Source organism: Bicyclus anynana, chromosome 15 (assembly GCF_947172395.1).
Source record: "Bicyclus anynana chromosome 15, ilBicAnyn1.1, whole genome shotgun sequence".
In the NCBI taxonomy this organism is placed as follows: Eukaryota; Metazoa; Arthropoda; class Insecta; order Lepidoptera; family Nymphalidae; genus Bicyclus; species Bicyclus anynana.
The window spans coordinates 8,737,517-8,750,163 of record NC_069097.1 but is presented as its reverse complement, the minus strand read 5'-3'; the positions used below and the strand labels follow the sequence as shown (position 1 = coordinate 8,750,163).

At 32.9% G+C, this 12,647-nt stretch overlaps 1 protein-coding gene across 6 annotated transcripts in view; it reads left to right on the top strand.

Moving 5' to 3' along the window:
- Positions 1-12,647, top strand: part of LOC112051821 (sodium/hydrogen exchanger 3) — a 50,201-nt gene that overhangs the window by 22,815 nt on the left and 14,739 nt on the right. For 3 of the 6 annotated variants that reach the window (XM_052885774.1, XM_052885773.1, XM_024090623.2), the window contains exons 3-16: positions 1,303-1,570; positions 5,364-5,627; positions 5,715-5,940; positions 6,196-6,423; positions 6,723-6,940; positions 7,425-7,508; positions 8,055-8,263; positions 8,546-8,671; positions 8,781-8,938; positions 9,023-9,161; positions 9,637-9,777; positions 9,979-10,069; positions 10,731-10,820; positions 11,810-12,010. In XM_052885774.1, coding sequence (XP_052741734.1) covers positions 1,303-1,570; positions 5,364-5,627; positions 5,715-5,940; positions 6,196-6,423; positions 6,723-6,940; positions 7,425-7,508; positions 8,055-8,263; positions 8,546-8,671; positions 8,781-8,938; positions 9,023-9,161; positions 9,637-9,777; positions 9,979-10,069; positions 10,731-10,820; positions 11,810-12,010 — 2,443 coding nt within the window. The remainder of the gene's footprint in view (positions 1-1,302; positions 1,571-5,363; positions 5,628-5,714; positions 5,941-6,195; positions 6,424-6,722; positions 6,941-7,424; positions 7,509-8,054; positions 8,264-8,545; positions 8,672-8,780; positions 8,939-9,022; positions 9,162-9,636; positions 9,778-9,978; positions 10,070-10,730; positions 10,821-11,809; positions 12,011-12,647) is intronic. The other 3 variants (XM_024090640.2, XM_052885775.1, XM_024090649.2) reach the window with 3 other exon arrangements.

Genomic DNA, 12,647 nt, shown 5'->3' with positions numbered 1-12,647 from the left:
TTTGTTTTTCGTTATGTTGTTCAATTTACTTGCAATTAGGTAAAAATGGTTTTGGCGCTCACGTCATAAAATTTGCGTCGCGCGTCAATCGCTCCGTGCTTTTCACTCACGTGTAAGTCATAATTCGGCGTCTCGTTTGCGCTACGAATTTTATCTCTATCGTACCAACACGCTGCGCGCTCTTAATTACACTCTCGATCAAGTCATCAATATTCTCTTTCTGTGCGCTTTCATTTGAGACCTCACTCGAGCATATTTGCAGACATTCTTTTCATTAAAGTGCTACGGACTAAATTATCGTAGCAGTAATACTGTATCGGATTTGGAATTTACCAAGAACATATTCTAATACATCGGTTTAAATCAGATTTCCCTAAATGGATACGAATGGCTTCATTTAATGATGCGTGTAATAGGTAATTATAAATTACTTGCGACTTGAGTAAAGTAACACAGTGGTAATAAATAGCATAATATGAAAAAGAGAAAAATATTTTATTCTCAATCATGCTTATCCCCAGCTCTTTCATCCAAACGCAACGTAAGAGAGAGCGGAGACTTTTAAATTCCGCTATTGGTTGACATTTGTCTTTTCTCTTCTCAAGATATTATCGTATAAATTGATAAACATAAATAAAACATAAATTGAATAACCCATTTCCGGGTCACTGTTTAGTACGAGTCTCCTTTCAGAATGAGAGGGGTTATAGCTTGGCAAGTTCGTTGACGACACTCCCATAATATGTGGGCGACGGGTTGAAAGGACTGCGCAGGTGTGAAGTCGAGCACGCGGGGCATCGCTAACCCTCTCCCGGCCCGCGCGGACCATCGGGAGTGTTATGAATGAATTTGCCAAGGTATAGTCTAACAGTCCACCACGCTCCTAGAGCCGTTATAGACCAGTAAATGTCTTACCTTTGATTCGAAAGGCCCAAGAAGAAGAAGAAGAAGAAATACTTTATTGCACACAAAAATACAATTATAAATTAAAACAATAAAAAGATAAATTAAACTTAGCATGTAAAGGCGGCCTTATAATTATACCTTATACTAAAAGTAATCTCTACCAGGCAACCCCTGACGAGAGAACTTGCGAAGAAGCTGAAGAGTTTGTTTGTTTGAACGCGCTAATCTCAGGAACTACTGCTCCGATTTGAAAAATTCTTTCAGTGTTAGATAGCCCATTTGTCAAAAAAGGCTATAGGTTAAATATTATCCCCGTATTCCTACTGGAACGGGAACTACGCGGGTAAAACCGCGCGGCGTTAGTTAGTCTGATAATAATGATTATTTTGTTTACAGAGCACCACGAAACAGAGTCCGTCCATAACTGTTGATGGGATCTCCACGTACCCGGGTCTGGGTTTCGGGCCCATGGGTCCCGTGGCGCCGTTGCCAGGAGCCCCCGGCACCCAGCTGAGGCAACAGCAGATCACCACCACGGAAGCCGTCACCACCGCCAAACCGAAGAAGGAGCGGACGTTTGTGATTGCAGCAGTCGAATTCCATCGTGTTGAAACGCCATTCTTGATTGGCGTATGGATCTTTTTTGCTAGCATTGCTAAGATAGGTAATTTCCTTACCACCACTTATATTGTAGAATAGCTAGAGCTATCCATTTCCATATGAACTGCAGACCTAAAAGATGGCTGTGCTAATATCAGTCGATGGAATAAGCATAGATTGCCGCTTTAGGAGGATAATAGGCTAGTTTACATTTTTCTTAACAAAAATTGTTCATTAAAAATCTTTTTTTTTATATTTACACCAAGAGTATAGTCATTACTTATTGCTCTGTATTTAACGAGATTCCAGGAAAACTGTGAAAATTCGTCGTTTTTGGACAGACGTCTTTTAGGTTGACGTGTACACTGTACCTATATGTTTTACTAGCTATCCCAGATTTAAGAGTCGGTACAGAGTAGGTACTAGATCTATGAGTTAACCTCAACGCAGTCAGTGACAAGTTTTAGTTAATATTGTTAATTTTCCCATGGAAAATAAATAATAATGATGATTGCACCACATACAAGACATTCTGCACTAAAAGTATGATGAGCGTCCAACTTTAGTGTTTGACATTATGTATCCATTCTTAGTTTGACGGGGCGTGGGTTTCTAAAGTCGATTTCTTGGGTCATTGCTTCCAATGTAATTTTGTGGAGCTTATTGAGACTTCTCATTATTTATAGACAGAAAGTAGAAGGTACTTAGTAGTTACATTGGATTATAGGTAAATTACCGTCCTTTATTTAATTTATCTTAGTTAAGAAGGCACTCCAAGGTTGATCTCTTTTTTTTCTGAATATACCTAACTGGGTATTTTTAGCCGATAAACAAAGCCGAAATTAGCTGTTTCGACTTTATTTTCCTTTTGTTTTGCTTTTGTAACGTTGATAAATAAATCTATACTAATATCAAAATGCTGAAAAGTTTGTTTGTTTGGTTGGTTGAACGCGCTGATCTCATGAACTACTAGCCCGATTTGAAAAATTTTCAGTGTTAAATAGCCCATTTATCGAGGAAGACTATAGGCTATATATTATCCCCGTATTCCTACGGGAATGGGAATCACACGGGTGAAATCGCACGGCGTCAGCTAGTAATAAATAAAAATAATTAAAACAGTCGAGTAAAGGTAAAATAAACCTAGTATAAACGTTTTAAGATAATTGTTATATTATTGGTATCTTGGTATTGGTATATTGATACAGAACAGAAAACGCTAAAAGCTGACGCTGTATCTAGTAAATTAATGAACGCGGAGAGCACTAATAAGACAAATTTATGAAAAATGAACTGTAAACATTACGTTTTTATTGTCTAAAATAAATTACTTATTTTTTTTATTTGTATGAAGTAAAATTTCGACTATACTTCTTTCGCCGTCTAATGGCAAACACCTTTTTGTGCTTTCCTTTGAAAAATCTTCCCTGAGACTTCTCTTTATCCTCTGAAGAAGGTAAAATAGATAAATAGCTCAGAGTGTCGTCTGTTGTCGATTTGCTCGTCACTCAGCTGGCTTTATCTGATGAGTGTGGATATTGTGCAATGGGATTTTCATACTTTGTGAAGATGGTCAAAAAGTATGAAGGAGTTGATAGAGATTTATATCCAGTACGTCTTTTTCTAAATTGTATTCCACGTGACGAACTGTGACCATCAGTGTCTATAGACGAAGGGATAACAGTCGACAAAGATAGATCCGTATCGAAAATAGGATTTGTAAATTTGTCTTCATATCTTAAAGTGTGGTAGTCGCTGTTGTAGGTGCCAGTCTTTGTATTTCTTAGTTCAAAAGATGCACTGGAAGTTTTACATTGAACTACAGAGTCTTTTAAGGCAGAGCTCTCCGATTTAAATTGGCACCCAACATCTCTAATGTACATGACATCGTTACTACTAGCAAAACCTTTATATCCACTTGGTAATGGTGATATACATTTACAATCATTGCAATCATACTGGCACGATTTATTAGATTTACAGCAAGCACAAAACACCTTATTTGAAATAACTGGTGACAAATTTGGAAACAATGTGGGTGATTTCGATATTTCAGGGTTTAAAATGAATCGTGGATAGCTTACATATTCACAGGTTTCCTTAGGATAATTTTTAAATGTCTCTTTTTGCCATTTTGACATGAATTTATAAATAGGGAACCTATTATCTTCAGCATTGTCGGTATCATTTAATTTTTTATTACAAATATCATCGTGGTAGAGCATTTTAGTAAAAGATACACATAAAGGGACATTCACACATCGCGGAGAATGTAAACAAGGAGGAATGTAGTCACAATTATTTTTCATAACTTTTAACTTTTGACAAGACGGCACAGCAATGCAGGGTGGGTAGTGTCTGCACGCTTTTGAGATTCTTATCTTTTTAGGATTATTTTTTGGAACAGATGCTCGGCTGGCACATTTTGGACCCGTATTACAAATATCATTAATAGGTAAAATTTGGCACAACGGTACTGAATCACAACGAGGATTATGATTACAAACATCATTTTCATCTCTACAATCGTTCTCAAAACCATGATGTACATAAGATGATAATATTTCTTGAATTCTGCGATGAGGATTTTTACGTAACTTAAAAGCATCGTCATCTGTTGAACTCCTCACTTCTAATGATTCTTTGCAATTGGGGCAAATTACTTGATTTGTTTTCTTATGAAACCTGCCTTCTATATGAGTATATTTTTGATGTTTTGGTATATGTTTGTTATCAATAACAGATTCTTCAGAAATAGCTGTTTTTGTAGATCCTTTAATATTTATATTTGTAGGTTTATATTTACAATATTTAGAATTTATCATTTTACTATGTCCATCATTCACACTTTCATTTTGCAGGAAAATTGTTTGGGTACTAGTATTTTGATTTGTAACAGTTAAGTTAATATTATTTTTGGCTAACCTTGTAAGCGATTTTTTATCTGTACATGAACATGTATATGAAAATAATTGGCATGGACATGGGTCATCAGTGCGTTTACCTTGGTCTTTCTTTTCAAATGTTTGTTCTTCTGGTATCGGATTACTATACTCAACTCGATATTTCGAATACGACCAAATTTTTTGGCTCATATCATTCTTTACACAAGAATCAGATACAGGTACCATATAGTTATTATCATCAAGTATAATTTCCGAGTTATGAAGACTATTGTTATAGGAATTATGTTTCTCATTTTTTGAAACAACTTTTAAATCGACTTTTTTTAATTTTGGTTTCACCTGTGTAGCAAATTCTTGAACAACAGCTTCCGACTTAATTCTAAATTTATTTTTGTTAAGTATTTCAGTTTTTTCCTTTGCTATTTTTCTATCGTAAATGGGATATTGGGGAATATAGTGATAGGAATAACTTTTCTCTATACAATCCAGATCATAGAATAAAGTACTTGTCGATCTTATAACGACACATTTATCGCTACATATTCTATTTAAGTTATGGTATGCTTCACATGTTATGTAGGATGTTCTATTTAACAAAATCGATTGATTTTTATTTTTAAGCATCTTACAGCAATTCTATGTGATACATGCAGAAAACTCATTGAAATACTCTTAGAAATTATTATTTTTTTAAACAATTTTGTTCCTCACATAAATGAAATATTAATAAAATTTTACGTTGCTACCAAAATAATACATTAGCATAATTGATCTTTCCATGTTTTAAAATAATATTTACTTGTAAATTTTAGACAAAACTTTCATTCACAAAACTATTATATTTATCTGACAATCATAAATGGCATGACATATTTTATGTTCAGTCTAGTAAGTCATTAGTAAGAAAAAGTTTTAATGTAAATCAATAAAGTGTAACTTTATTTGTTTCAGGATTTCATATGGCACCAAGATTATCAAAAATGTTTCCAGAGTCATGTCTCCTTATTTTTGTGGGAGTCTTAATAGGCGCAATTCTTTTAAGTACACACAGTGTTCATGTGCAGCCTTTAACGCCAGATACCTTTTTCCTTTATATGCTACCACCAATCATATTGGACGCCGGCTACTTTATGCCTAATCGATTGTTTTTCGATCACCTTGGAACTATTCTCTTGTTTGCTGTAGTAGGAACAGTATTCAATACTCTAACAATTGGTAAGTTTTTATGAAATGAATCATTTAATTCTTTGAAGTGCTGCAAACTATTAAATAAAATGAATTTTCATTATGTTTTTGTAACAGGTACTTCTTTATGGGCTTGTGGACAAACAGGAATGTTCGGATGTCCAACACCATTACTTGATATGCTTTTGTTTGGAGCCCTTATATCCGCTGTAGATCCGGTTGCAGTGCTTGCTGTATTTGAAGAGATTCACGTAGACGAAGTGCTTTACATCGTAGTATTTGGAGAATCTTTGCTCAATGACGCAGTTACTGTTGTTCTTTATCACATGTTTGAAGCTTACACGTAAGTATTGCTCCGTATAAAATCAAACTGAGTTTGATAACTTGTGACCTAAGACAAAAATAATAGCAAATCAAAAACTATAATATCAAGATCAAGGTATGAATCAGTTCTAAAATATATCTTCTCGTATACTACAATAATACTTTCCTCACATCACACAATTCACATTCTGAATCCTAAACCGTTTTTTAGTTTATTTTTTTTTTGCATAATATAATATTTAATTTATAATAGATGTTCTAAATTAATTTCCAGAGAAATGGGTGCTTCACGACTAATGTATACAGACTTCTTGGCCGGCTTTGCTTCATTCTTAGTAGTAGCCGTTGGTGGTACATGTATTGGAGTAGTATGGGGATTTGGTACTGGCCTTGTGACTCGCTTCACAAATGAAGTCAGAGTCATCGAACCAATATTTATATTTGTGATGGCTTATTTGGCTTACCTTAATGCTGAAATGTTCCATATGAGTGGGATTCTTGCGTAAGTTAATTTAGCAATTTATGCTTTTTAAAATTGTTATCACTTTTCATAAAATTATTCTCTTTTAGAAATCCAGATATTTTATTTTTTTTACATTTAACGCTTTTACCATAATGCAAATATAAATACTATTTATTACCATAAACGAAACAGTAGCCGTAGTGGAGTTGTACTACTGTAGTTGTCAAAGGAGATCTTTTAATATTTAATTCCGTTTTAACCAATTTCCAAAAAGCAGAGGTTTCCTAGTTTGTTGAAATCTTTTATTTTTAGTATAATATGATCACGATTTGTTTCAGTATTACATTCTGTGGCATAACAATGAAGAATTATGTTGAAGCTAACATATCGCACAAATCGCACACCACAATCAAGTACACGATGAAAATGCTTTCGTCGTCCTCTGAAACTATCATATTCATGTTCCTTGGCGTTGCGACAGTGAACAATAATCACGATTGGAACACGTGGTTTGTCTTGTTAACTATAGTTTTTTGCTCAGTCTATCGCATAATAGGTAAGAATGAAAATATTTCATTATTTATTATGTTCTTTTTATCTAGAACTAGATTGGTAATCACTCTGGATTTTATGAATGTTACTATTTTTATTGAGAAAGTATCCATTAGAAAACTTAGCTAGCTTATCCTAATAACTAAAAAACAAATCATGTCCATGAAAAGCAAGAATACTGGCTCCATTGTCGCGTTGGCTCGCCTTTATCCTATGCACAAAAATTAATCAGCCATTCTGTTATCAGCCAAGTCAAAGTGAAGAAATGGGCGATTGAAAAATTTTAAAAATGAATTGTTTAGTAATTAATTATAACACACGGGCTAATACTCCCGTGATAGAACCCGGAGAAATATGAATTACACTTTATTTTAATTAAACAGTTTAAATTCTAAAATATGTAGTATATTACAATTTCAATTTCTCTCCGTTAATGGTATTGTGTGTACTGAAAATTCTGGTTTTGTGATTGAAATTTTCTATTTCAGGAGTGTATATATTTAGTGCGGTAGCGAATAAGTTCCGTCTTCACAAATTGAATACCGTCGAAAAGTTTGTTATGTCTTATGGAGGTAAGATTTATGTATTATGTATATTATTAAATAATGTAATTATAAAATACTGCTTAATATGAACTGAATATCATTAATAATTTGCATTTACGGTTAGATTAGTTATTTATCGTATTCTTTTTTTTTTAATAAATAACACCGTCTCAGTTCTAGATAATGTTATTTGCTTCAAGGTTATTGACCAATGGAAAAAAATAGTCAATTGGTCAAAACCCTGATGCATTTCATTTAGTATCATGTAACGCTTGGGTATTATTTTTATATAATTGACAGTAACTTGGCTTCTACTGTACTGTTACAGTCATTTTAATCTAACATAGCCTAAAATTATGCAAATTAATGGACGGTTATGAAACAGAGAACACCGTTATTGACCTAATTCTAAACTTTACGGGATACAACATATCAACATCGCAGCACCTACATAAAAGCCAACGATCTATAATAATAGATTGTACTTTATTTATCCGTTTAAGCAATAAACAATTTTAGTAACCATAAATCACAATCCATGGCCTACATTTTCTCAACATATACATAAAACAGGTCTCCGAGGCGCGGTCGCATTTGCATTGGTGCTATTAATAGACCCAGAAGTGGTTCATCTTCAGCCAATGTTTGTAACCACGACGATAGCAGTGATCTACTTCACCGTGTTTATCCAGGGAATCACTATCAAGCCATTGGTTAAGATACTAAATGTGAAGACTGGTGAGAAAAGGAAACCGACAATGAATGAAAGAATCCATGAGAGGGTAAAAATATCCTGTATTAAATTATTCTCTATACACCTTCTGTGACGATAACTACGACTCTTATGATGTAGTTGTAAACTGAGACAAATGTGTAAGCTTTTTATTTTGTCTATTAGGACGAATTACTAATAAACACTACCTTAACTAGTCAAACGTGAAAAGTTTAGTGACTTAAAACTATTTTATATACCTAATTCTTATCTCAATCTTTCCTTTATAAGTGATTGCTAAAAGTTGCTACAATAAATAATAATAATATTATTCACTAATCTTTTCTTACAGTTTATGGATCATTTAATGGCAGGTGTTGAGGATATTTTAGGAAAACATGGCAACCATCACATAAGAGATAAATTCAAGAGATTTGACAACAGATTTATTCGACCATTCCTACTTAGAAATTATCAGGTAATTAGTCGTTTAATTGATTGTAATTTTATATCCACAGAATCATCTAATACAGAACGAATGTAATGTATCTTTATACAGGCTTCCTAATCTCTTGTACCAATTTTAGGGAGCTGAGCCCAAAATTTTGGAAACCTATTCAAAACTAGCTATGAAAGACGCAATCGAGTATATGCAAAGAAATGCGTCAACTATTGGTAATATATCTGGCGCAGAGTCTATGTCAGCTATTTTTAAGAACTATACAAGCGCTAATTTTAATGGAAGGTTTGTATACGAAAGTGTTAATCCAATGGCATTATTGAAGTATTTTTAGTTCTGCAATATGTTATATAAAATCATTACTTTCAGCCCAAGCTTTAGTCAATTAGACACCTCAACGTGGAATATTGATATGCAAGAATTGGAATACAATCCGTCCAAAAAAGATTTGACAGATGCTAGGATTCATCATCTTCTTGCTGAAGAACTCTGCAAACCATATCGACGAGTATGTATTTTTACGAACATTTATATAATTTTTCTTGATATCGAATTTTAGAAGCTAAATTAGGAACACTTTCTGAAGTTTGATTCGATTTCAATTAAGCATATTTGGTATCTTCGGTGATATTGTAATACTTATAGTATGTACATGACTTGGTCTAATGATGGAATCATGGTAGCTGGCCATGGAAGCTCCTAAGATAGTTGCATCTTGCTTGATCTCTCATTTCTTGGCAAAAGCTTTTGTAACATGTTACAGCATTTCTATAAAAGTTCGTTTTTCAAATACATTTTAAATGTTAGTTTATTTAACAAAACAAGTAAATATTACGTTAATGTTTTTATCATCAGTTTTATATTTGCAGTATTCATTAAATATGTAACTTAATTCAATATTAATTTGTGTATTAGTCTTACCTACTTTATCACGACTATTTATTTTAGTATTTTTTTTATCTTGGTAAAATTTGTATCCCTAGCATCGTCGATTAAGCTACAGTAGACATGCCGTAAACGACCGAGATTTGGGCACACAAGTGAACTATAAGACTCATATGAATATACGGCGTCTAGTAGGAGACAGGAAACACCATCACAAGCGCAGTAAACGAGGAAAGCAGGCTAGTATATTTATAAGAAGTCCCATAGAAATACAGATCTTCATAAACGAATCAAGTGATTCTATCTTTAAAAATAAAGTTTTACTTTTATAATTGTGATTAGCCGTTAATTTTTTTTCTCAGTGTTAAATAAACTTTCTTTACTCAGTGTTTATTGAATCAATTAATTTAATCTAATATATTCTTTTTTTTCGCTTACAGGATGGAAAGAATCATGTTACTTTCCCAGAATTCCAGCAAAATGGTTCGGCCAAACAGTTCACGCACGGTAAAAAAAAATATTATAGATTAGGTACATAATAATTCTTTAATATAGGTAATCACGAGTGTGAATCGCATGCACGTGTGGAATTACGTTAAGTTTCTTATTATTATTTTAATTTATTTTTATATCACCATTGTTTAAGTTTTATTTTGCAGCACAACACATTGGCTTTTCTTTGGTAAATTAGACTGTCGATATTATTCGTACTGTCGTCTATATTTCTGGTTCTATCTATTAGTACAGCAGATTTCATTATTTAAATTGTTTTTAAAAAAATCATTATAATTATTAGTAATAGTATTCCACAGAGATAGGCTTGATTTTGCATGTCTGCGTTTTTATGTGCTAAATCGTTATTTTTGATAAACATTGTATATTATAATACAAAGTATATTATTATTTAGAATATATAGATAAGTAAATTAGAAATACTACAGTAATCTATACATACGTTGTACGAGTAGAAGATTTTAGTTTAATAACCGAACTTAACCGTAACATTAATAGGTAAATCGTAATACTTTAAGACATTTCTACCCACATTTGACAGTGAGTTTAAAAACAATAAAACCTGAAACAATATGTACGTCACTAGACATTGATCAATGCTCACTTTTGATAGTTGTTAAAATTGTGTACAAAGTGAATTGAGGAGGGGATACAAAATGTAAGTTTGTATTGTCAACAGATTATATTGATGAGGTGCTACAAGAGGACGATGAGCAACCCCGCAGAGAACCAGACGATGGCGGTATTACTTTCACTGCCAAATCCCCGCGTAGGTATTATGCATGTGACACGATGTGTTTCCCTTTTGAACTTGAACATCTGAATGCAAATCTAAATAAAATTTGCTACAGCATATGCATATAGTCTTGGAAACTGTTCAACGATTTTCATGAAGTTTAGAATGTAGGGAGTCTCGGGGCAATAAATAGATCTAGCTAGATTTCGTTTTTAGAAAACGTACCAAAAAAAATCGGTCGTCCAGGTACTGATATTTAGAAACTATATTTGATTTGAAATTAAAGAACGTATAGACAAACATACAGAGGGACAGACATGAAAGAAATGAAAGAAATAGAAGTTGAAAAGTTAATTAGGTAATCTATCACACTTAATAAGACAAAATTACTTAAACGATTTCGTAAGAAAAATAACTCAATTTATAAATTCAAGTAGTTTACTTTAATTTTTATGTTCAAGTTCAAATAAATTTGATGTTGTGAATAACATATTGTTTGTTGTTTTTTATCTCACTTGTAACTTGTTTAATAATTATGACACTAAAATAATTTGGAATTTATTTATATGGTATGTATTGTTTTACTAATATTATTATTAATTTTTAGACCAGATATACTCCCCTTATATTGGTTTAAAATGATGCTGTAACATGCACTTGTGCATGGTAATCTACCTGATTGCAAATATTTGATACTTTATGAATTCCATTTTCATTTTCTGATCATTTTTAACCAAGACCAATTATTTTAGCCTAGACGCTTGTGTTACATCGCGTGTATGTTTTACATACAGTTGTTTTGTATATCAAGTATCCTTCCTTCCTTTTGGATACCGCTCAGTTGGCTAACGTATTATTAATTTGTAACGTTATCTTTTTATAGTTACTGGTATTTATTACTTGCTATTATCAGCTTTTTACCATTGTTTGTGTTTGATTGTCGTTTTCTTCCCTTCTGGCAACTTCATGTGGCACCGCAAACTAACCAAAACTATCAACAACTGGCGATACTAAAATATCAGCTGGATATGATGAAGTCAGTCCGACGTCCTCGCATAAAGAGAACAGTAGTTCTCTGCTAAATCAATTGGCTAACTTGCCTGGCTTCAACCCTCTCAAAGCAAGAATTGTTAAGCAGTATGCTAAAACACCAGAAGAGATACTGCCTACAGCTGTTGAGAAATCATTACCGTGGAGAAGGGACAGATCCACGTACAATTTCGGTATGTGTAATAAAAGTCAGAACAATTGTTCGCTTCTGGATGACCAAAGGTTTACTTTAAAGCGCAGTTTTGTTATTTATCTCATCTTTATGCTTTTTATTGATGGTAAATGCTCAAGCGCTTTGTTTGGTTATCAGAATGTACCAAAAAACTGCATGCCACTTTCTGCGTATGGATGTTGTTAGCTATGCATAACCATTGGTTTTATTTTCATTTAAAAGGAGAAAACTTAACATTGCATTAATCTATGCGAATGGAAACGTACGATTTTAAGTTTTCTTCTTTCTTTTCATAACAATAAGAAATATTATCACGAAAATCTTAAATGCTATCATTATTAGTCAGTATTTACATAAAAAAGACAGCAGCATTAGATCAATCGTTGGAAATTTCTCTTGCCAAAACTTCAGCTTCGGATTTTTTCCAAGCTATGGTTTACTTAATCTAATTAGGAGTTCTAATTAATATTTCATAAATCATGGTGTTAGTAACTTTTTACACTGATGAAGCTGGAGGGTCATTCGCATTCATATTATAGTATTTATTATTAGTATCATTATCGTAATTAATAAAATTTCATATTACTACAGTCATTGAAATGTTTTAACTTCCGTTTGAATTGCTGCCAACATCAGAA